Raw genomic sequence first — 24444 nt, 5'->3', positions numbered from 1 at the left:
CAGATGTACGCCCATCCATTGCAACCATCCTTTCAAACATCAGGGCAGTGCAGTGCTGGTCACTTGCGGCTTGAGCCACCCAGACTCCAAGGCTTCCCTTACCAGCAGGGCGCTCTCTTACCTGGTGCATGTCCGGGACTTGACGCTTTGCCCCTATGACTTTGACCCGACAGAGGTTTTTTTTTTTTTTTTTTTTTTTTCTTTTCTTTTAAAGTGGACCTGTCTGCTCTGCAAAAGCTCTTCCAGGACCATGTGCTGCCGGTGCCCCTCTGGAGCTGGACGTACTCTACAAGCTGTCCCACAGACAGGGTAAGGGTGTTATCTAATGGATCAATGGGCATAGGTGTATTTCTGCATCTTTAGAACTAATTCATAGCTTAAATGTGGGTCTGACATTCCTCTGGATTTTTAGGCTAACTGGAGCTCAGACGACAGTTTCAAACGTCTCGTTCTACTCTCTGCTCTGTGTTTTCTCCCTGATGTGTTTCACCTGTTGTTAGGAGGAGGAGGAGGAGCAGGAGGAGAGGGTTAGGGTTAGGGTCAGGGGGGTTAGGGTCAGGGGTTAGGGTCAGGGGTTAGGGTCAGGGGTTAGGGTCAGGGTTAGGGTCAGGGGTTAGGGTCAGGGGGGTTAGGGTTAGGGGTTAGGGTCAGGGGTTAGGGTCAGGGGTTAGGGTCGGAGGGTTAGGGTCAGGGGTTAGGGTTAGGGGTTAGGGTCAGGGGGGTTAGGGTTAGGGTTAGGGGTTAGGGTCAGGGTTAGGGTCAGGGGTTAGGGTCAGGGTTAGGGTCGGAGGGTTAGGGTCAGGGGTTAGGGTCAGGGGGGTTAGGGTCGGGGTTAGGGTCGGGGGTTAGGGTCAGGGGTTAGGGTCAGGGGGGTTAGGGTCAGGGGTTAGGGTCAGGGGGGTTAGGGTCAGGGGGGTTAGGGTCAGGGGTTAGGGTCAGGGGTTAGGGTCAGGGTTAGGGTTAGGGTTAGGGTTAGGGTTAGGGGTTAGGGTTTTCGTATAGACAATGAATTGAAAAAGCTGAATTCCAACATTCCAACCCAGATTTCAATCTACTAAACAAGAATCTGGAAATTCCAGATTCCACATTCCAGATTTTGAAAATCAAAAGTTGGAATTCTGGATGCAATTCTCAAGTCGCCCCTAGATGGTAGCAAAACATAAAATTCCAGATTCTTGTCTACAATTCCATAAAATGACCACCGGGGACAGTATTTTACACAGATTCCATATTTTAAATTAAAAGTACTCTAATTCAGATTTTAATGTATTTCATGCTAAAAACTCAAATATTCAACAGATGTTTGAATTAAGTGTTTTATAACTTCCTTTCTGTTGTAAGTGTCAAAATTGACAGGAATTACCAGTGCGACCCGGCGTTCAGCCAGAAGAGGTCCTATGTCCACAGATTCCATATTTTAAATAAAAAGTACCCTAATTCCAGGTTTTAATGTATTATCATGTTAAAACTCAAATATTCAGCAGATCTTAAATTAAGTGTTTTATAACTTCCTTTTGTGTTGTAAGTGTCAAAATTGACAGGAATTACCAGTGCGACCCCGGCATTCAGCCAGAAGAGGTCCTAAGTCATGGGAGGTACAGAGCAGGGTGGGGGGGGTTAGGGGATGATTTTTTTCCCTCAGTCGCACATCAAAAAGAGAGACGTTTTCAGAATCGCCTCGAGACGCTGTCAATCATATGTCAGCGCCGTACAGCTACTGCCATCTATGGGACCAAAGTTTGCTCGAGCACGGCAAAACACACAACTTCTCGTAGCTCTCCACTTCCTGACATAGCTGTCTTGAAATGAGCTGGCTACGTCGCATCGTTGCTGAGAAATGTGTGCTAAAGTCAAGAGAAGTTGCAATGGGAATAGGACAGAATTTGGAATCAGGAATGATAATGTGGAAGTGATTGATGACGTCATAGTTAGGCTTGGGTTAGGGTTAGGTCCATCAAAATCTGGTCATGTGCACAAATCCTTTAGCCTAACAACATATGTGATGCAGAGATGGCTAGCTCACTTTTGAAAATTTCATTAAAATTGACTGCAGAGCTGAAAAAGGCAAAATGAGCTGCTGATGAGAGGGAGAGAACAGGGTGGGGGAGGGGCAAATTAGCAACTTTTGAAGGGTGCGTCGTAGAGCGACAGTCGAGGCATCGTCGGAAAGGGCCGACAACCTGAGCAAATTGCTTTGGAGCAGGTCTCTCTAAGTCAAAGGGTTAAAAAATAAAGGGGTCCTAAAGTCATTCCAAATGCAATCTATTGAATTCCAGATTCTGGACTGTCTTCAGCAGGCCTCATAAATGACTTTTTCAGTCCTTTTGGGGCCCTTCCTTTGGGGCCACAGGGTCAGAAAAATAGACAAGTCATACGGGGGATACCAGGTTGATTCACCGCAAGTTTCAAGTCTCTAGCTTGTCAAACGGCCGAATACCAGCCAAAAAGACTCTATTTAGGACTAGGCCTAAATTTGGAATTTGTGACCTTTTGACCCTAAAATATAAAGGGCAATAACACAGGAATGCAAGGGGCTAGGGACAAGGGCCCAATTGTTCCCGACAGCCCTCGGGGAGCTTTATAACATATGTCAGAACCAGGTCCATAGTCACTTTTTTTAAGGGTCCGGCTCTGGTCTGACCACAAAACATAGGCCCATGAAAACTTGACGCCTGTTAGGGGATTATTCCAGGAAAGGTCAAAGATGCCATCTCAGTCATTTTAGGTCGTACGTTCTTGACCCAGACATCGCCGGAAAGGTCTCCAGAGCCGGAGTCAGCCGTCTTGGACACAAAGCTCTACTACGTTGCAGTGAAGAGCTAGGTGGCGTTAAAGGGTGAGATTTTTTACCCTTTTAAGGGGTATAAGTCACCGACCGAAGCACTCAGCGATGTGGGACAGACACCAATGGAAAGCATTCAAAAGGTCTATCACATATGTCTCCCCCTGCAGGTGGACGCCTTCTGGGGCAAACTCCGCAACGCAAGGTGTTATCGGGATAGCCTCGGATTGTCTTGTAGTGCTCAGTCAGCCGATCGCATCGGTGGCATGCGCGTCTCTCTAAGTCAAAGGGTTAAAAAATAATGGGGTCCTAAAGTTATTCCAGAATACAATCTAGTGAATTCCAGATTCTGGACTATCTAGAGCAGGCCTCAAAAATGACTTTTTCAGTCCTTTTGGGGCCCTTCCTTTGGGGCCACAGGGTCAAAAAAATGGACAAGTCATAAGGGGGATACCAGGTTGATTCACCGCAAGTTTCAAGTCTCTAGCTTGTCAAACGGCCGAATACCAGCCAAAAAGACTCTATTTAGGACTAGGCCTAAATTTGGAATTTGTGACCTTTTGACCCTAAAATATAAAGGGCAATAACACAGGAATGCAAGGGGCTAGGGACAAGGGCCCAATTGTTCCCGACAGCCCTCGGGGAGCTTTATAACATATGTCAGAACCAGGTCCATAGTCACTTTTTTTAAGGGTCCGGCTCTGGTCTGACCACAAACATAGGCCCATGAAAACTTGACGCCTGTTAGGGGATTATTCCAGGAAAGGTCAAAGATGCCATCTCAGTCATTTTAGGTCGTACGTTCTTGACCCAGACATCGCCGGAAAGGTCTCCCAGAGCCGGAGTCAGCCGTCTTGGACACAAAGCTCTACTACGTTGCAGTGAAGAGCTAGGTGGCGTTAAAGGGTGAGATTTTTTACCCTTTTAAGGGGTATAAGTCACCGACCGAAGCACTCAGCGATGTGGGACAGACACCAATGGAAAGCATTCAAAATGGTCTATACATATGTCCCCCCTGCAGGTGGACGCCTTCTGGGGCAAACTCCGCAACGCAAGGTGTTATCGGGATAGCCTCTGGATTGTCTTGTAGTGCTCAGTCAGCCGATCGCATCGGTGGCATGCGCGTCTCTCTAAGTCAAAGGGTTAAAAAATAATGGGGTCCTAAAGTTATTCCAGAATACAATCTAGTGAATTCCAGATTCTGGACTATCTAGAGCAGGCCTCAAAAATGACTTTTTCAGTCCTTTTGGGCCCTTCCTTTGGGCCACAGGGTCAAAAAAATGGACAAGTCATAAGGGGGATACCAGGTTGATTCACCGCAAGTTTCAAGTCTCTAGCTTGTCAAACGGCCGAATACCAGCCAAAAAGACTCTATTTAGGACTAGGCCTAAATTTGGAATTTGTGACCTTTTGACCCTAAAATATAAAGGGCATAACACAGGAATGCAAGGGGCTAGGGACAAGGGGCCAAGTGTTCCCAACAGCCCTCAGGGAGCTTTATAACATATGTCAGAACCAGGTCCATGGGCTGCTCATGAGAGGGAGAGAACAGGGTGGGGGAGGGGCAAATTAGCAACTTTTGAAGGGTGCGTCATAAAGTGACAAACGAGGCATCATCGGAAAGGGCCCGACAACCTGAGCAGATTGCATTGGAGCAGGTCTCTGTAAGTCAAAGGGTTGAAAAATAATGGGGTCCTAAAGTCATTCCAGAATACAATCTATTGAATTCCAGATTCTGGACTATCTACAGCAGGCCTCAAAAATGACTTTTTCAGTCCTTTTGGGCCCTTCCTTTGGGGCCACAGGGTCAGAAAAATAGACAAGTCATACGGGGGATACCAGGTTGATTCACCGCAAGTTTCAAGTCTGTAGCTTGTCAAACGGCCGAATACCAGCCAAAAAGACTCTATTTAGGACTAGGCCCAAATTTGGAATTTGTGACCTTTTGACCCTAAAATATAAAGGGCAATAACACAGGAATGCAAGGGGCTAGGGACAAGGGCCCAATTGTTCCCGACAGCCCTCGGGGAGCTTTATAACATATGTCAGAACCAGGTCCATAGTCACTTTTTTAAGGGTCCGGCTCTGGTCTGACCACAAACATAGGCCCATGAAAACTTGACGCCTGTTAGGGGATTATTCCAGGAAAGGTCAAAGATGCCATCTCAGTCATTTTAGGTCGTACGTTCTTGACCCAGACATCGCCGGAAAGGTCTCCCAGAGCTGGAGTCAGCCGTCTTGGAAACAAAGCTCTACTACATTGCAGTGAAGAGCTAGGTGGCGTTAAAGGGTGAGATTTTTACCCTTTTAGGGTTATAAGTCACCGACCGAAGCACTCAGCGATGTGGGACAGGCACCAATGGAAAGCATTCAAAAAGGTCTATCACATATGTCTCCCCCCTGCAGGTGGACGCCTTCTGGGGCAAACTCCGCAACGCAAGGTGTTATCGGGATAGCCTCGGGATTGTCTTGTAGTGCTCAGTCAGCAATCGCATCAGTGGCATGCGGGTCTCTCTAATTCAAAGGGTTAAAAAATAATGGGGTCCTAAAGTTATTCCAGAATACAATCTATTGAATTCCAGATTCTGGACTGGACCAGCCAAAAAGACTCTAGTTAGGACTAGGCCAAAATTTGGAATTTGTGACCTTTTGACCCTTAAAATATAAAAGAGTGATAACACAGGAATGCAAGGGGCTAGGGACAAGAGGCCAAGTGTCCCCGACAGCCCTCAGGGAGCTTTATAACATATGTCAGAACCAGGTCCATGGGCTGCTCATGAGAGGGAGACAACAGGGTGGGGGAGGGGCGAATTAGCAACTTTTGAAGGGTGCATCATAAATCGACAAACCAGGCATCATCGGAAAGGGCCAGACAACCTGAGCAGATTGCATTGGAGCAGGTCTCTGTAAGTCAAAGGGTTGAAAAATAATGGGGTCCTAAAGTCATTCCAAAATGCAATCTATTGAATTCCAGATTCTGGACTATCTACAGCAGGCCTCAAAAATGACTTTTTCATTCCTTTTGGGGCCCTTCCTTTGGGGCCACAGGGTCAAAAAAATAGACAAGTCATACGGGGGATACCAGGTTGATTCACCGCGAGTTTCAAGTCTCTAGCTTGTCAAACAGCCGAATACCAGCCAAAAAGACTCTATTTAGGACTAGGCCTAAATTTGGAATTTGTGACCTTTTGACCCTAAAATATAAAGGGCAATAACACAGGAATGCAAGGGGCTAGGGACAAGGGCCCAATTGGTCCCGACAGCCCTCGGGAGCTTTATAACATATGTCAGAACCAGGTCAATAGTCACTTTTTTTAAGGGTCCGGCTCTGGTCTGACCACAAAACATAGGCCCATGAAAACTTGACGCCTTTTAGGGGATTATTCCAGGGAAGGTCAAAGATGCTATCTCAGTCATTTTAGGTCGTACGTTCTCAACCCACACATCGCCGGAAAGGTCTCCCAGAGCGGAGTCAGCCGTCTTGGAAACAAAGCTCTACTACGTTGCAGTGAAGAGCTAGGTGGCGTTAAAGGGTGAGATTTTTTACCCTTTTAAGGATTATAAGTCACCGACCGAAGCACTCAGCGATGTGGGACATACACCAATGGAAAGCATTCAAAAAGGTCTATCACATATGTCTCCCCCCTGCAGGTGGATGCCTTCTGGGGCAACTCCGCAACGCAAGGTGTTATCGGGATAGCCTCGGGATTGTCTCGTAGTGCTCACTCAGCCGATCGCATCTGTGGCATGCGGGTCTCTCTAAGTCAAAGGGTTGAAAAATAATGGGGGATTAAAGTCATTCCAAATTCCATCTAAGTGAATTCCAGAGTTTCATATATCTGAAAAAGTGACTTTTTCATCCCTTTGGGGCCTTCCTTTGGGGCCACAGGGTCAAAAAAAAGGATGATTCATACGGGTGATACCAGTTAGATTCAAACCAAGTTTCAAGTCTCTAGCTTGTCAAACACCGGAATACGAGCCAAAAAGGCTTGATTATTGACTAGATGAGAATCTGGAAGTTGACCTATTGACCTTTCATACATAAACGGCGATAACACAGGAATGCAACGAGCTAGGGACATGGGCCCAACTAGTAAATAGTCAAACAGTGGTACTTGCTAAAGCTAATGCAGGTTTAGCTTTACCTTCCATGTATTGTCAAAAAAGATAAAGGCACCGGTAATGGTACTCCTGGTTTACTGGGATGGGGTTCGATTCCCTGCGGTGTCCTGCTGATTGTTTGGCATATACATGAAAGAAACTCAATGTAGTGAATGAAGCCAAACCATCACCAATAAAGAAGGTAAACTCTGCCGAGTTCAATGACACCTTAGACAAGACACTAGGCCACAGAGTTAATTATCTGTGAAAGGGGGCATGGCCGCATCATAGGGGACGGGCGGGCTATGACTTTGAACCAATTATGACATTTATATGTTGTCAGGGGCAGCCTCTGATGAATCCTGAAAAGTTGCTTCCAAATTCTCACCTATTGTATAACTCATAGATGAAAATCTGGAATCTTTTCAAAGGCTCATATTTCAAAGGCCGTTTGAGGAATCTGGCTAATTCTAATGATAAACGAAAGCCTAGACATTTATGCATACAACACAGGTCACTGTATGACTCTAGTTACATGTACTGAGGAGTGATGAAGCTTCAGATTGCTTCCAAATTCTCATCTATTGTATTCCTCATAGATGAAAATCTGGAATTATTTCAACGGCTCTTGTTTCAAAGGCTGTGTGAGAAATTGGGCTGATTCTAATGAGAAATGGAAGCGTAGAGATTGATGAATACAACACTGGAAGACTATAGGTACATGTACTGAGGAGTTATGAAGATTTAGATTGCTTCCATATTCTCATCTATTGTATTCCTCATAGATGAAAATCTGGAATTATTTCAAAGGCTCTTATTTCAAAGGTTGTGGGAGGAATCGGGCTGATTCTAATGAAAAATGGAAGCCTAGAGATTGATGCATACAACACAGGTCACTGTAAGACTATAGGTACATGTACTTTGGAGTTATAAAGATTTAGATTGCTTCCATATTCTCATCTATTGTAGGGCTCATAGATGAAAATCTGGAATTATTTCAAAGGCTCTTATTTCAAAGGCCGTTTGAGGAACCAGGCTGACTCTAATGGGAATGGAAGCCTAGACATTGATGCATACAACACAGGTCACTGTAAGACTCTAGGTACATGTACTGAGGAGTTATGAAGATGTAGAATGCTTCCATATTCTCATCTATTGTAGGGCTCATAGATGAAAATCTGGAATTTTTTCAAAGGCTCATATTTCAAGGGCCGTGTGAGGAATCAGGCCGATTCTAATGGGGAATGGAAGCCTAGACATTGATGCCTACAACACAGGTCACTGTAAGACTCTAGGTGCATGGAATGAGGAGTTATAAAGCTGGAAAGTTCTTCCATAATTTGATCTATTGTATGGCTCATAGATGAATTTCTGGAATCTTTTCAAAGGCTCATATTTCAAAGACCGTGTGAGGAACCTGGCTGATTCTAATGGGGAATGGAAGCCTAGAGATTGATGCATACAATACAGGTCACTGTAAGACTCTAGGTACATGTACTGAGGAGTTATGAAGCTTGAGTGTGCTTCCAAATTTGATCTATTGTATGGCTCATAGATGAATTTCTGGAATCTTTTCAAAGGCTCATATTTCAAAGACCGTGTGAGGAATCAGGCTGGTTCTAATGGGGAATGGAAGCCTAGAGATTGATGCATACAACACAGGTCACTGTAAGACTCTAGGTGCATGTAATGAGGAGTTATAAAGCTGGAAAGTGCTTCCAGAATTTGGAAAGTTCTTCCAAAATTTGATCTATGTACGGCTCATAAATCGATTTCTGGAATCTTTTCAAAGGCTCATATTTCAAAGGCCGTGTGAGGAATCAGGCTGATTCTAAGGATAAATAGAAGCTAGACATTGATACATACAACAAAGGTCACTGTAAGACTCTAGGTACATGTACTGAGGAGTTATGAAGACTTAGATTGCTTCCATATTCTCATCTATTGCATTCCTCATAGCTGAAAATCTGGAATTATTTCAAAGGCTCTTATTTCAAAGGCTGTGTGAGGAATGGGCTGATTCTAATGAAAAATGGAAGCCTAGAGATTGATGCATACAACACAGGTCACTGGAAGACTCTAGGTACATGTACTGAGGAGTTATGAAGATTTAGATTGCTTCCATATTCTCATCTATTGTAGGGCTCATAGATTAAAATCTGGAATTTTTTCAAAGGCTCATATTTCAAGGGCCGTGTGAGGAATCAGGCTAATTCTAATGATAAACAAAAGCCTAGAGATTGATGCATACAACAAAGGTCACTGTAAGACTCTAGGTACATGTACTGAGGAGTTATGAAGCCTTGAGTGTTCTTCCAAATTTGATCTATTGTAGGCTCATAGATGAATTTCTGGAATCTTTTCAAAGGCTCATATTTCAAAGACCGTGTGAGGAATCAGGCTGGTTCTAATGGGGAATGGAAGCCTAGAGATTGATGCATACAACACAGGTCACTGTACGACTCTAGGTGCATGTAATGAGGAGTTATAAAGCTGGAAAGTGCTTCCAGAATTTGGAAAGTTCTTCCAAAATTTGATCTATTGTATGGCTCATAAATCAATTTCTGGAATCTTTTCAAAGGCTCATATTTCAAAGACCGTGTGAGGAATCAGGCTGGTTCTAATGGGGAATGGAAGCCTAGAGATTGATGCATACAACACAGGTCACTGTAAGACTCTAGGTGCATGTAATGAGGAGTTATGAAGATTTAGATTGCTTCCATATTCTCATCTATTGTATTCCTCATAGATGAAATCTGGAATTATTCAAAGGCTCTTATTTCAAAGGGTGTGTAAGGAATTGGTTATTCTAATGTGAAATGGAAGCCTAGAGATTGATGCATACAGCAGATTTCAAAGTAAGACTCAGATACATGTACTGAGGAGTTATGAAGATTTAGATTGCTTCCATATTCTCATCTATTGTATTCCTCATAGATGAAAATCTGGAATTATTTCAAAGGCTATTATTTCAAAGGCTGTGTGAGGAATTGGTTGATTCTAATGAAAAATTGAAGCCTAGAGATTGATGCATACAACACAGGTCACTGTAAGACTCTAGGTACATGTACTGAGGAGTTATGAAGTCTTGAAAGTGCTTCCAAAATTTGATCTATTTCATTGCTCATAAATGAAAATCTGGAATTTTTTCAAAGGCTCATATTTCAAGGGCCGTGTGAGGAATCAGGCTAATTCTAATGATAAACAAAAGCCTAGAGATTGATGCATACAACACAGGTCACTGTAAGACTCTAGGTACATGTACTGAGGAGTTATGAAGATTTAGATTGCTTCCATATTCTCATCTATTGTAGGGCTCATAGATGAAAATCTGGAATTATTTCAAAGGCTCTTATTTCAAAGGCTGTGTGAGGAATCTGGCTGATTCTAATGAAAAATTGAAGCTAGAGATTGATGCATACAACACAGGTCACTGGAAGACTCTAGGTACATGTACTGAGGAGTTATGAAGTCTTGAAAGCTTCCATAATTTGATCTATTGTATGGCTCATAGATGAATTTCTGGAATCTTTTCAAAGGCTCATATTTCAAAGGGTGTGTGAGGAATCGGGCTGATTCTAATGAAAAATGGAAGCCTAGAGATTGATGCATACAACACTGGAAGACTATAGGTACATGTACTGAGGAGTTATGAAGATTTAGATTGCTTCCATATTCTCATCTATTGTATGGCTCATAGATGAATTTCTGGAATCTTTTCAAAGGCTCATATTTCAAAGACCGTGTGAGGAACCAGGCTGATTCTAATGATAAACAAAAGCCTAGAGATTGATGCATACAACAAAGGTCACTGTAAGACTCTAGGTACATGTACCGAGGAGTTATGAAGCCTTGAGTGTGCTTCCAAATTTTGATCTATTGTATGGCTCATAGATGAATTTCTGGAATCTTTTCAAAGGCTCATATTTCAAAGACCGTGTGAGGAACCAGGCTGATTCTAATGGGGAATGGAAGCCTAGAGATTGATGCATACAACACAGGTCACTGTAAGACTCTAGGTACATGTACTGAGGAGTTATGAAGCTTGAGTGTGCTTCCAAATTTTGATCTATTGTATGGCTCATAGATGAATTTCTGGAATCTTTCAAAGGCTCATATTTCAAAGACCGTGTGAGGAATCAGGATGGTTCTAATGGGGAATGGAAGCCTAGACATTGATGCATACAACAAAGGTCACTGTATGACTCTAGGTACATGTACTGAGGAGTTATGACGATTTAGATTGCTTCCATATTCTCATCTATTGTATTCCTCATAGATGAAAATGTGGATTATTTCAAAGGCTCTTATTTCAAAGGGTGTGTGAGGAATTGGGCTGATTCTAATGTGAAATGGAAGCCTAGAGATTGATGCATACAGCAGATTTCAAAGTAAGACTCCAGGTACATGTACTGAGGAGTTATGAAGACTTAGATTGCTTCCATATTCTCATCTATTGCATTCCTCATAGATGAAAATCTGGAATTATTTCAAAGGCTCTTATTTCAAAGGCTGTGTGAGGAATTGGGCTGATTCTAATGAAAAATGGAAGCCTAGAGATGATGCATACAACACAGGTCACTGGAAGACTCTAGGTACATGTACTGAGGAGCTATGAAGATTTAGATTGCTTCCATATTCTCATCTATTGTAGGGCTCATAGATGAAAATCTGGAATTTTTTCAAAGGCTCATATTTCAAGGGCCTTGTGAGGAATCAGGCTAATTCTAATGATAAACAAAAGCTAGAGATTGATGCATACAACACAGGTCACTGTAAGACTCTAGGTACATGTACTGAGGAGTATGAAGCCTTGAGTGTGCTTCAAATTTTGATCTATTGTATGGCTCATAGATGAATTTCTGGAATCTTTCAAAGGCTCATATTCAAAGGCCGTGTGAGGAATGAGGCTGATTCTAATGAGATATAGAAGCCTTGAGAGAGATACATACACACCATGTCACTGTAAGACTCTAGGTGCATGTAATGAGGAGTTATAAGCCGGGAAAGTGCTTCCGAATTTGGAAAGTTCTTCCAAAATTTGATCTATTTGTAGGCTCATAATCAATTTCTGGAATCTTTTTAAAGGCTCATATTTCAAAGGCCGTGTGAGGAATCAGGCTGATTCTAAGGAGAAATAGAAGCCTAGAGATTGATGCACACAACACAGGTCACTGTAGACTTAGGTGCTGGAATTAGGAGTTATAAAGCTGGAAAGTGCTTCCAAAATTTGGGAATTGTGACCTTTTGACCCTAAAATATAAAGGGCACAGGATTGCAAAGGGCTAGGGACAAGGGGCCCAAGTATTTCTGATTCTGATAGGTACATGTAATGAGAAGTTATGAGGCCAGACAGTGCTATCAATGTACTGTGGCAGACTCAAATGCACAACTCAGACAGGTGATAAAAGATGAGTATTTTTTATTGTCATATTTATTAAGTCCATTAAACCGGGGAAGCAACTCGAAATAAATGTCACTACATACAGACACCTACAAATTGGCAGAGGTGGCAAGTGGGAATGGTGAATATTTAATTGCTGCAATGAGGGGTTTCTTGGGGCTGATTTTATAAGAAATGGAACGGAGAGTGCTTTCAAGTTGTTGCAATCACCAGCAATCAGGCACCAATGGAAAGCATTTAAAAAGTTATATCACACTGTATTGAAATCATTGACATAGGATAAAATATGGGCACGTGAGAGGCCTTAAAGTGTAAAATTAATGAATATATCAGAATTTGGAATAATTCCATTTACCAACTATTACGTCAGCGCGCCTCTGGTGGATGGTCAATATTGCATGGTGAGTAATCCTTATGAAATAGTATCAAAATTTGCGCAAAATTATTACAAATTCAGCTGTGCAAGAATGAAAGCTCCATGTCATTCAGGGATTTTAAAAAGTCAATTAAGTGAAATTCAGAGAACTGAACGGAGGCCACTTTGGGTCAGGAGGCCAGAGGAACCTGCATTTATTAGTCCGTTGTTCTACGACCTTCCGTTAAATGTGGAAGAGGTTAGGGTGACCCTAATTAGGGTTAGGGTTAGGGTTAGGGTAGGGTTAGGGTTAGGGTTAGGGTTAGGGGGTTAGGGTTAGGGTTAGGGTTAGGGTTAGGGTTAGGGTTAGGGGTTAGGGTTAGGGTTGGTTAGGGTTAGGTTAGGGTTAGGGTTAGGGTTGGTTAGGGTTAGGGTAGGGGGTAGGGTTAGGGTTGGGTTAGGGTTAGGGTTAGGGTTAGGGGGTTAGGGTTAGGGTTAGGGTTAGGGTTAGGGTTAGGGTAGGGGTTAGGGTTAGGGTTAGGATAGAGGGTTGAAGCAGAAGTGCACCCCGGGGGCACTTTTTCTCTGGCCTGTAACTTTTGACGTGAAGGTGCCAGAGGCGAGGCAGTTAGACGCACCCCCCCAAAAGCACTTACTGGCTTTCCAGTGGTGCCGAGCACAAGTCTGTGCGGGTTACGGTTAGGGCCAGGCGAGGTTGTTTAGCCAGTTTGCACCCTTGCATCTTTTGGGCCTATGGAGCAGGCTGAGACCCTGGAGGTCAGAGGCCAGACTCAGAGCCAGTTGCTGGGCCTCAGCAGGGAGCATGTGGGTGCTGGAGGGTGTTAACCCAGCCTCAGTCCTGGTTATTGGGGCTTAGAGTGGAGGCCTGTAGCCATGGAGGTCAAAGGTCAGACCCAGAGCCAGTTAGGGCCTAGGGAGGGAGTGTGTGTGAGTGAGTGAAGAGACACACACACACACACACACACACACACACACACAATACATACATGCATACATACTACATACATGCAAACATACAGTACGCATACATAGATACACACAGTACACATACACACATACACACACACAGTACACATACACACACACAGTACACATACATACACACAGTAGACATACACAGTACACACACAGACATACATACATGCACACCTGGACTTCAATTCACACCTGGTCCCTTTATCACTTCAGTACTGGACTCAACACTGACACTTTAATGATAGTCGATGGTCTTTCTTTGTTTATTTGACAAATGTTCTCATATTTGTTATTATTGTTACTTTGTTGTCTTTATACTGTCTTTTTCTATTTTTTCATTTATTTTTCTCTTGCTAAAAGTGCGGCTGCAAATTTCAATACAGAGGAGTCCAAGTCTAAGCACGCACGCACACACACACAGAGACAGAGAGATACAGAGAGCCAGAGACTCCATGGATACACACAGTATCACATGTGTAGCCTTTGTAGCAAGATTTCACACAATTTTTCTAAGTGTCAGAGGGTGCGGTGTCCCCGGCGGCCACCAGAGGGACGGCAACATCAGAGCTGCTCTCTGTAGCAAAGGACGTGTACATATGTGTAACTGCTCGTAGCAAGGGCCTGCAGGATAGAGGGTTGAAGCAGAAGTGCACCCGGGGGCACTTTTTCTCTGGCCTGTAACTTTTGACGTGAAGGTGCCAGAGGCGAGGCAGTTAGACGCACCCCCCAAAAGCACTTACTGGCTTTCCAGTGGTGCCGAGCACAAGTCTGTGCGGGTTACGGTTAGGGCCAGGCGAGGGTTGTTTTAGCCAGTTTGCACCCATTTGCATCTTTTTGGGCCTTATGGAGCAGGCTGAGAGCCCTGGAGGTCAGAGGCCAGACTCAGAGCCAGTTGCTGGGCCTCAGCAGGGAGCATGTGGGTGCTGGAGGGTGTTAACCCAGCCTCAGTCCTGGTTATTGGGGCTTAGAGTGGAGGCCTGTAGCCATGGAGGTCAAAGGTCAGACCCAGAGCCAGTTACTGGGCCTAGGGAGGGAGTGTGTGTGAGTGAGTGAGAGACACACACACACACACACACACACACACACACACAATACATACATGCATACATACATACATACATGCAAACATACAGTACGCATACATAGATACACACAGTACACATACACACATACACACACACAGTACACATACACACACACAGTACACATACATACACACAGTAGACATACACACAGTACACACACAGACATACATACATGCACACCTGGACTTCAATTCACACCTGGTCCCTTTATCACTTCAGTACTGGACTCAACACTGACACTTTAATGATAGTCGATGGTCTTTTCTTTGTTTATTTGACAAATGTTCTCATATTTGTTATTGTTGTTACTTTGTTGTCTTTATACTGTCTTTTTTCTATTTTTTCATTTATTTTTCTCTTGCTAAAAGTGCGGCTGCAAATTTCAATACAGAGGAGTCCAAGTCTAAGCACGCACGCACACACACACAGAGACAGAGAGATACAGAGAGCCAGAGACTCCATGGATACACACAGTATCACATGTGTAGCCTTTGTAGCAAGATTTCACACAATTTTCTAAGTGTCAGAGGGTGCGGTGTCCCCGGCGGCCACCAGAGGGACGGCAACATCAGAGCTGCTCTCTGTAGCAAAGGACGTGTACATATGTGTAACTGCTCGTAGCAAGGGCCTGCAGGATAGAGGGTTGAAGCAGAAGTGCACCCGGGGGCACTTTTTCTCTGGCCTGTAACTTTTGACGTGAAGGTGCCAGAGGCGAGGCAGTTAGACGCACCCCCCCAAAAGCACTTACTGGCTTTCCAGTGGTGCCGAGCACAAGTCTGTGCGGGTTACGGTTAGGGCCAGGCGAGGGTTGTTTTAGCCAGTTTGCACCCATTTGCATCTTTTTGGGCCTTATGGAGCAGGCTGAGAGCCCTGGAGGTCAGAGGCCAGACTCAGAGCCAGTTGCTGGGCCTCAGCAGGGAGCATGTGGGTGCTGGAGGGTGTTAACCCAGCCTCAGTCCTGGTTATTGGGGCTTAGAGTGGAGGCCTGTAGCCATGGAGGTCAAAGGTCAGACCCAGAGCCAGTTACTGGGCCTAGGGAGGGAGTGTGTGTGAGTGAGTGAGAGACACACACACACACACACACACACACACACACACACAATACATACATGCATACATACATACATACATGCAAACATACAGTACGCATACATAGATACACACAGTACACATACACACATACACACACACAGTACACATACACACACACAGTACACATACATACACACAGTAGACATACACACAGTACACACACAGACATACATACATGCACACCTGGACTTCAATTCACACCTGGTCCCTTTATCACTTCAGTACTGGACTCAACACTGACACTTTAATGATAGTCGATGGTCTTTTCTTTGTTTATTTGACAAATGTTCTCATATTTGTTATTATTGTTACTTTGTTGTCTTTATACTGTCTTTTTTCTATTTTTTCATTTTTTTTCTCTTGCTAAAAGTGCGGCTGCAAATTTCAATACAGAGGAGTCCAAGTCTAAGCACGCACGCACACACACACAGAGACAGAGAGATACAGAGAGCCAGAGACTCCATGGATACACACAGTATCACATGTGTAGCCTTTGTAGCAAGATTTCACACAATTTTTCTAAGTGTCAGAGGGTGCGGTGTCCCCGGCGGCCACCAGAGGGACGGCAACATCAGAGCTGCTCTCTGTAGCAAAGGACGTGTACATATGTGACTGCTCGTAGCAAGGGCCTGCAGGATAGAGGGTTGAAGCAGAAGTGCACCCGGGGGCACTTTTTCTCTGGCCTGTAACTTTTGACGTGAAGGTGCCAGAGGCGAGGCAGTTAGACGCACCCCCCCAAAAGCACTTACTGGCTTTCCAGTGGTGCCGAGCACAAGTCTGTGCGGGTTACGGTTAGGGCCAGGCGAGGGTTGTTTTAGCCAGTTTGCACCCATTTGCATCTTTTTGGGCCTTATGGAGCAGGCTGAGAGCCCTGGAGGTCAGAGGTCAGACTCAGAGCCAGTTGCTGGGCCTCAGCAGGGAGCATGTGGGTGCTGGAGGGTGTTATCCCAGCCTCAGTCCTGGTTATTGGGGCTTAGAGTGGAGGCCTGTAGCCATGGAGGTCAAAGGTCAGACCCAGAGCCAGTTACTGGGCCTAGGGAGGGAGTGTGTGTGAGTGAGTGAGAGACACACACACACACACACACACACACACACACACACCCACACACACACACACACACACACCACACACACACACACACACACACACACACACACACACACACACACACAACAAGTTATTTTAAAAGAAGACAATTTAAAAAAGTGGATCTGTTTTCCAAGACATTACAACAAAAGAGACAGCAACTTCCGTTTTGATGCTTTTAATTTGATATCCAAAGGAAGTCACATGTCAATTTCATGACAGGAAGTTGACACAGTTGTTTATCTTCCGTCAGCGGCGCCGGTGGAGTTGTAGCTAACGGAGGAATATATCCGCCCAGTGCGTTGTTGGAAAGGAGTGACAGTCAAAGGCAAAAGAAGACAGAGGGGTGAGTCAAGTGTGTTTGCAGAAACGACTTTGTGGTGGCAGTTGTTGCGTGCTCTAGCCGTGGCAAGGTGTGCTCGTGTGGGCAGAGTGGCTGGCTGCGAGCACCTGGAAACGCGAGTAGCCTACAATGAATCCATGTACGTTGCATCGCTGTGGTCTGTGTTGTAGACCAGCTAAAAGCGTGTGTTAGAAGGTATCGGTCTGAGGCTATGTTCTGACTACAGACACGCACACACACAGAGAGAGGGACACGCACACACACAGAGAGAGGGACACGCACACACACAGAGAGAGGGACACGCACACACACAGAGAGAGAGACGCACTGAATTCATATCTTACTAATGAGTCAGAATCTTATTAACCTGGAGTCCCAGTTTCTGTCATAATAATCATATATGTTATGTTTTAGGCCTGTTGGCAGAAATCCATTTAAAATGTAGCCTTTGCCATATAAAGACGTGTCCTCCATGTCCACTGAAGTTCCTCAGTGTCTCTCTAGTAACATTTTGTGCTCCAGGTAGCTTTCGCAAGGCTACTTTTACTTTTATACTTTAAGTAAATTTCCAAGCCTGTACTTTGTTACTTTTACTTGAGTAAAGAAGTTTAATCAGTACTTCCACTTTTACCAGAGTATTCTTTAACACAAGTATCTGTACTTGTAACCCTAACCCTTTCCGTACTTAAGTAGAAGTACAGATACTTGTGTTAAAGAATACTCTGGTAAAAGTGGAAGTACTGATTAAATGCTCCCGGGGGCATTGCTGTTATAGCCCGGTTGGGTTTAGGAAACTGCCTGGCAACGTCTCCTAGCACATCTGTCATTGCGAAGCCAGCCTGGCAATGAATATAAATAAATATGAAGGTGGGCCTCCTGAATAATGCAATTTAATGAACTGGTAAAGCAGTCAGAGTTGTCTCAATGCACTTCATTTATTGTTACAATTTCAAAGAAATACAATTTTTATTTTCTATTTTTAATTCATGTTTTTAAGGGTGCCAGCCCTCAACATTCTTTCTTTGCCCCCTGCAGCACCTTTATCCTGGCTGCACGTGGGAGTGGTCACGCAGCTGGCCCAAGAGGTGCAATCAGTGTGAGCCACAGGAAGTCAGAGGGAGGAGAGCCACATGAGGCAGCAGCAGCTGCGTTTCACAGAGGAGATCTCGATCTTCGAGGTGAGGAACAACCCAAATCCCTTCTTTCTTTTAACCCGCAGGTACTGAATTTATAGTTTTGTGTCGACGTTATTTCAGTCAATTCAGAAATCGAGTGCTTTTGCAAGTCCCTGTGCGTTTTCATGACGTTTTTGGTCTGTTAGGGTGGCGGTCAACACATGGCTCGAAATTGAAGTAGTCAATTGTTTAAGAAGTCGTGTGTGGGTCGTTTGCATGTCATTTAACACACTAACGCAAGATGAGAAGCACCTGCTTGGTCTGTACGTCATCTGAATTAAATGATGTACTGAGATGTATCAATTTAACTTGGCCTAATTTGATGTGAGCCAGTCAATCCATAGATCAAAAAACAACAACAACAACAACAACGTTCTGTTGTGCTGTTTGTTTCCATGTGCAGAGAGCAGGTCAGGAGAGGATGGAGGGCGAGGAGGCTCCAAGCCACAGGCCCAGACTGGGCCCAGAACTGAGCTGGACGTACTCTACAAGCTGTCCCACAGACGGTAAGGGTGTTATCCAATTGATCCATGGGCATCGGTGTATTTCTGCATCATCAGAACTAATTCTTGGCTTAAATGTGGGTCTGAAATTCCTCTGGATTTTTAGGCTAACTGGAGCTCAGACGACAGTTTCAAACGTCTCGTTCTACTCTCTGCTCTGTGTTTTCTCCCTGATGTGTTTCACCTGTTGTTAGGAGGAGGAGGAGGAGCAGGAGGAGGGGAAAAAGACGCCGACGCCGTACTAGGGGAACAGGAGGAGGAGGAGGAGGAGGAGGAGGAGGAGGAGAGAGGAGGAAGAGGGGCTCCTTCAGACAGACCCAGAGAACCAAAAGTGAGTCATTTTCAGTTCATTCGCACCTTTTCATTTTCCTTGTTAAATGGTTGAAAAAAACCTTGATCTTTTCCAACTATGGGGTGGAGTCCGTCATCCGTTTCTTCACTCTACACATGGGTGGTACTCGCCTGATTTAGCGTTAGTCATCTGGTTAAGTTTGAAGCTGATTGGAGCGCAAAATGACACTTTCTAGCATTAAAGAGTTCCACACCTGCAACCCGGGTCTCTTTGCATTGAAATAAATATGAAGGTGGGCCTCCTGCAATTGTAATAAACTGGTAAAGTACTTTTAAATAAATGCGTTTGGACTACATCATTAAATTCTCTCCTATTTGTCGATGAATTTAACGTTCTTCTTTTCTTCTTGGGGAGAAAGGTGGCAGATTGAGACGATGTCGGCCCGGCGCCTCGCCAATTCTCTGCCCCGCACCGGACGCAGACTTCACCCCCGTGGCCTCAGACAACACCAAAGCTCTCCTGAGGGAGGTCGGCAATCACAGAGACTTTGGCCAATTCCTTCATGCCGACTTTCACTGGACCGCACCCTGCACCAGCCTCGCCAATCCCCACTGCGTCCGGTATACGTTTGATGTCGACGGCGTCATGATCCAGTTGCGTCACACGAGGGGCATGGTTGCAGAGATCTATTTGAACCTGTCCCGTGTGGTTGCCACGCTGCAGCCCAGAAGGCGTGGCGGCACTTAGAAATTGCCTGGGCCACAAAATATCAAACGTTGAAGGCGGCTACGTCCTGACGCTCTACGCCGTCCCCAGCAGCCTGACAGAGCCGGACTTCAGCCTGAAAAATCCAAGCTTGTATGGCACACTTGCGGCCGAACTGCTAAATGAGGTAACTGAGAGTTTTTCCGACCCTTCAACCACCTGCCAGAGAAGGACATGACCCGCCCCACTGTCCAGAAGCAACCCACCACCAACCCTGCGTCCCACCGAGAGTATGGACGTGGGCCAGGCCATTGCGAGCGTGCTGTCGAAGACGGGCAGGACAACCTTCCTACAGATGTACGCCCATCCATTGCAACCATCCTTTCAAACATCAGGGCAGTGCAGTGCTGGTCACTTGCGGCTTGAGCCACCCAGACTCCAAGGCTTCCCTTACCAGCAGGGCGCTCTCTTACCTGGTGCATGTCCGGGACTTGACGCTTTGCCCCTATGACTTTGACCCGACAGAGGTTTTTTTTTTTTTTTTTTTTCTTTTCTTTTAAAGTGGACCTGTCTGCTCTGCAAAAGCTCTTCCAGGACCATGTGCTGCCGGTGCCCCTCTGGAGCTGGACGTACTCTACAAGCTGTCCCACAGACAGGGTAAGGGTGTTATCTAATGGATCAATGGGCATAGGTGTATTTCTGCATCTTTAGAACTAATTCATAGCTTAAATGTGGGTCTGACATTCCTCTGGATTTTTAGGCTAACTGGAGCTCAGACGACAGTTTCAAACGTCTCGTTCTACTCTCTGCTCTGTGTTTTCTCCCTGATGTGTTTCACCTGTTGTTAGGAGGAGGAGGAGGAGCAGGAGGAGAGGGTTAGGGGTTAGGGTCAGGGGTTAGGGTCAGGGGTTAGGGTCAGGGGTTAGGGTCAGGGGTTAGGGTCAGGGGTTAGGGTCAGGGGTTAGGGTCAGGGGGGTTAGGGTTAGGGGTTAGGGTCAGGGGTTAGGGTCAGGGGTTAGGGTCGGAGGGTTAGGGTCAGGGGTTAGGGTTAGGGGTTAGGGTCAGGGGGGTTAGGGTTAGGGTTAGGGGTTAGGGTCAGGGGTTAGGGTCGGAGGGTTAGGGTCAGGGGTTAGGGTCAGGGGGGTTAGGGTCGGGGGTTAGGGTCAGGGGTTAGGGTCAGGGGTTAGGGTCAGGGGGGTTAGGGTCAGGGGTTAGGGTCAGGGGGGTTAGGGTCAGGGGTTAGGGTCAGGGGGGTTAGGGTCAGGGGGGTTAGGGTCAGGGGTTAGGGTTAGGGTTAGGGTTAGGATAAGGGGTTGAAGCAGAAGTGCACCCCGGGGGCACTTTTTCTCTGGCCTGTAACTTTTGACGTGGAGGTGCCAGAGGCGAGGCAGTTAGACGCACCCCCCCAAAAGCACTTACTGGCTTTCCAGTGGTGCCGAGCACAAGTCTGTGCGGGTTACGGTTAGGGCCAGGAGAGGGTTGTTTTAGCCAGTTTGCACCCATTTGCATCTTTTTGGGCCTTATGGAGCAGGCTGAGAGCCCTGGAGGTCAGAGGTCAGACTCAGAGCCAGTTACTGGGCCTCAGCAGGGAGCATGTGGGTGCTGGAGGGTGTTATCCCAGCCTCAGTCCTGGTTATTGGGGCTTAGAGTGGAGGCCTCTAGCCATGGAGGTCAAAGGTCAGACCCAGAGCCAGTTACTGGGCCTAGGGAGGGAGTGTGTGTGAGTGAGTGAGAGACACACACACACACACACACACACACACACACACACACACACACACACACACACCATACATACATGCATACATACATACATGCAAACATACAGTACACATACATAGATACACACATACACACACACAGTACACATACACACACACAGTACACATACATACACACAGTAGACATACACACAGTACACACACAGACATACATACACACACACACACACACACACACACACAATAAATACATACATACATACATACATACATACATGCAAACATACAGTACACATACATAGATACACACACACAGTACACATACACACACACAGTACACATACATACACACAGTAGACATACACACAGTACACACACAGACATACATACATGCACACCTGGACTTCAATTCACACCTGGTCACTTTATCACTTCAGTACTGGACTCAACACTGACACTTTAATGATAGTTGATGGTCTTTTCTTTGTTTATTTGACAAATGTTCTTATATTTGTTATTATTGTTATTTTGTTGTCTTTATACTGTCTTTTTTCTATTTTTTCATTTCTTTTTCTCTTGCTAAAAGTGCTGCTGGAAATTTCAATACAAAGAAGTCCAAGTCTAAGCACGCACGCACGCACGCGCGCGCGCGCACACACACACACACACACACACACACAAGTTACATTGTGTAACTTGCTCTGTGTTTCACCTGTTGTTAGGAGGAGGAGGAGGAGCAGGAGGAGGGGAAAAAGACGCCGACGCCGTACTAGGGGAACAGGAGGAGGAGGAGGAGGAGGAGGAGGAGGAGGAGAGAGGAGGAAGAGGGGCTCCTTCAGACAGACCCAGAGAACCAAAAGTGAGTCATTTTCAGTTCATTCGCACCTTTTCATTTTCCTTGTTAAATGGTTGAAAAAAACCTTGATCTTTTCCAACTATGGGGTGGAGTCCGTCATCCGTTTCTTCACTCTACACATGGGTGGTACTCGCCTGATTTAGCGTTAGTCATCTGGTTAAGTTTGAAGCTGATTGGAGCGCAAAATGACACTTTCTAGCATTAAAGAGTTCCACACCTGCAACCCGGGTCTCTTTGCATTGAAATAAATATGAAGGTGGGCCTCCTGCAATTGTAATAAACTGGTAAAGTACTTTTAAATAAATGCGTTTGGACTACATCATTAAATTCTCTCCTATTTGTCGATGAATTTAACGTTCTTCTTTTCTTCTTGGGGAGAAAGGTGGCAGATTGAGACGATGTCGGCCCGGCGCCTCGCCAATTCTCTGCCCCGCACCGGACGCAGACTTCACCCCCGTGGCCTCAGACAACACCAAAGCTCTCCTGAGGGAGGTCGGCAATCACAGAGACTTTGGCCAATTCCTTCATGCCGACTTTCACTGGACCGCACCCTGCACCAGCCTCGCCAATCCCCACTGCGTCCGGTATACGTTTGATGTCGACGGCGTCATGATCCAGTTGCGTCACACGAGGGGCATGGTTGCAGAGATCTATTTGAACCTGTCCCGTGTGGTTGCCACGCTGCAGCCCAGAAGGCGTGGCGGCACTTAGAAATTGCCTGGGCCACAAAATATCAAACGTTGAAGGCGGCTACGTCCTGACGCTCTACGCCGTCCCCAGCAGCCTGACAGAGCCGGACTTCAGCCTGAAAAATCCAAGCTTGTATGGCACACTTGCGGCCGAACTGCTAAATGAGGTAACTGAGAGTTTTTCCGACCCTTCAACCACCTGCCAGAGAAGGACATGACCCGCCCCACTGTCCAGAAGCAACCCACCACCAACCCTGCGTCCCACCGAGAGTATGGACGTGGGCCAGGCCATTGCGAGCGTGCTGTCGAAGACGGGCAGGACAACCTTCCTACAGATGTACGCCCATCCATTGCAACCATCCTTTCAAACATCAGGGCAGTGCAGTGCTGGTCACTTGCGGCTTGAGCCACCCAGACTCCAAGGCTTCCCTTACCAGCAGGGCGCTCTCTTACCTGGTGCATGTCCGGGACTTGACGCTTTGCCCCTATGACTTTGACCCGACAGAGGTTTTTTGTTTTTTTTTTTTTCTTCTTTTTTTAAAGTGGACCTGTCTGCTCTGCAAAAGCTCTTCCAGGACCATGTGCTGCCGGTGCCCCTCTGGAGCTGGACGTACTCTACAAGCTGTCCCACAGACAGGGTAAGGGTGTTATCTAATGGATCAATGGGCATAGGTGTATTTCTGCATCTTTAGAACTAATTCATAGCTTAAATGTGGGTCTGACATTCCTCTGGATTTTTAGGCTAACTGGAGCTCAGACGACAGTTTCAAACGTCTCGTTCTACTCTCTGCTCTGTGTTTTCTCCCTGATGTGTTTCACCTGTTGTTAGGAGGAGGAGGAGGAGCAGGAGGAGAGGGTTAGGGGTTAGGGTCAGGGGGGTTAGGGTTAGGGGTTAGGGTCAGGGGTTAGGGTCAGGGGTTAGGGTCAGGGGGGTTAGGGTCAGGGGTTAGGGTCAGGGGTTAGGGTCAGGGGTTAGGGTCAGGGGGTTAGGGTTAGGGGTTAGGGTCAGGGGTTAGGGTCAGGGGTTAGGGTCGGAGGGTTAGGGTCAGGGGTTAGGGTTAGGGGTTAGGGTCAGGGGGGTTAGGGTTAGGGTTAGGGGTTAGGGTCAGGGGTTAGGGTCGGAGGGTTAGGGTCAGGGGTTAGGGTCAGGGGGGTTAGGGTCGGGGGTTAGGGTCAGGGGTTAGGGTCAGGGGTTAGGGTCAGGGGGGTTAGGGTCAGGGGTTAGGGTCAGGGGGGTTAGGGTCAGGGGTTAGGGTCA

At 45.9% G+C, this 24444-nt stretch overlaps 2 protein-coding genes across 3 annotated transcripts; both read left to right on the top strand.

Moving 5' to 3' along the window:
- The first annotated feature begins 105 nt into the window (after window positions 1–105).
- On the top strand, window positions 106–20467 carry LOC116684015 (uncharacterized). Of its 2 annotated transcripts, none has more exons than XM_032510037.1 (5): window positions 106–309; window positions 18281–18423; window positions 18824–18926; window positions 19121–19254; window positions 19634–20467. In XM_032510037.1, exons 1-5 carry the CDS (start codon window positions 251–253, stop codon window positions 19960–19962), a joined length of 768 nt encoding a protein of 255 aa, XP_032365928.1. In that variant the 5' UTR covers window positions 106–250; the 3' UTR covers window positions 19963–20467. The 2 variants fall into 2 exon arrangements, with proteins under 2 accessions (XP_032365928.1, XP_032365927.1); XM_032510036.1 differs by having other exon boundaries at window positions 19118–19254.
- On the top strand, window positions 20155–23688 carry LOC116684010 (uncharacterized). The gene is made up of 4 exons (XM_032510031.1): window positions 20155–20277; window positions 20483–20577; window positions 22376–22500; window positions 22880–23688. Exons 1-4 carry the CDS (start codon window positions 20155–20157, stop codon window positions 23206–23208), a joined length of 672 nt encoding a protein of 223 aa, XP_032365922.1. The 3' UTR covers window positions 23209–23688.
- Window positions 23689–24444: the final 756 nt, after the last annotated feature.

Source organism: Etheostoma spectabile, unplaced genomic scaffold, assembly GCF_008692095.1.
Source record: "Etheostoma spectabile isolate EspeVRDwgs_2016 unplaced genomic scaffold, UIUC_Espe_1.0 scaffold00019182, whole genome shotgun sequence".
Classification (NCBI taxonomy): domain Eukaryota; kingdom Metazoa; phylum Chordata; class Actinopteri; order Perciformes; family Percidae; genus Etheostoma; species Etheostoma spectabile.
Note: the sequence above shows the minus strand (reverse complement) of the source record. Positions and strands in the feature narration are given on the sequence as shown.

What these genes read in the sequence shown, in the direction of transcription:
- LOC116684010 (XM_032510031.1), top strand. Translation starts at nt 20,155, where the DNA reads ATGACCCGCCCCACTGTCCAGAAGCAACCCACCACCAACCCTGCGTCC. An exon ending in CAAGCTGTCCCACAGACAGG is followed by an intron (nt 20,578 to 22,375) that starts GTAAGGGTGTTA and finishes GAGGAGGAGGAG; the next exon opens with GAGCAGGAGGAGGGGAAAAA. An exon ending in ACAGACCCAGAGAACCAAAA is followed by an intron (nt 22,501 to 22,879) that starts GTGAGTCATTTT and finishes TTGGGGAGAAAG; the next exon opens with GTGGCAGATTGAGACGATGT.
- LOC116684015 (XM_032510036.1), top strand. Translation starts at nt 251, where the DNA reads ATGTGCTGCCGGTGCCCCTCTGGAGCTGGACGTACTCTACAAGCTGTC. An exon ending in CAAGCTGTCCCACAGACAGG is followed by an intron (nt 310 to 18,280) that starts GTAAGGGTGTTA and finishes TGCCCCCTGCAG; the next exon opens with CACCTTTATCCTGGCTGCAC. An exon ending in TACAAGCTGTCCCACAGACG is followed by an intron (nt 18,927 to 19,117) that starts GTAAGGGTGTTA and finishes ACCTGTTGTTAG; the next exon opens with GAGGAGGAGGAGGAGCAGGA.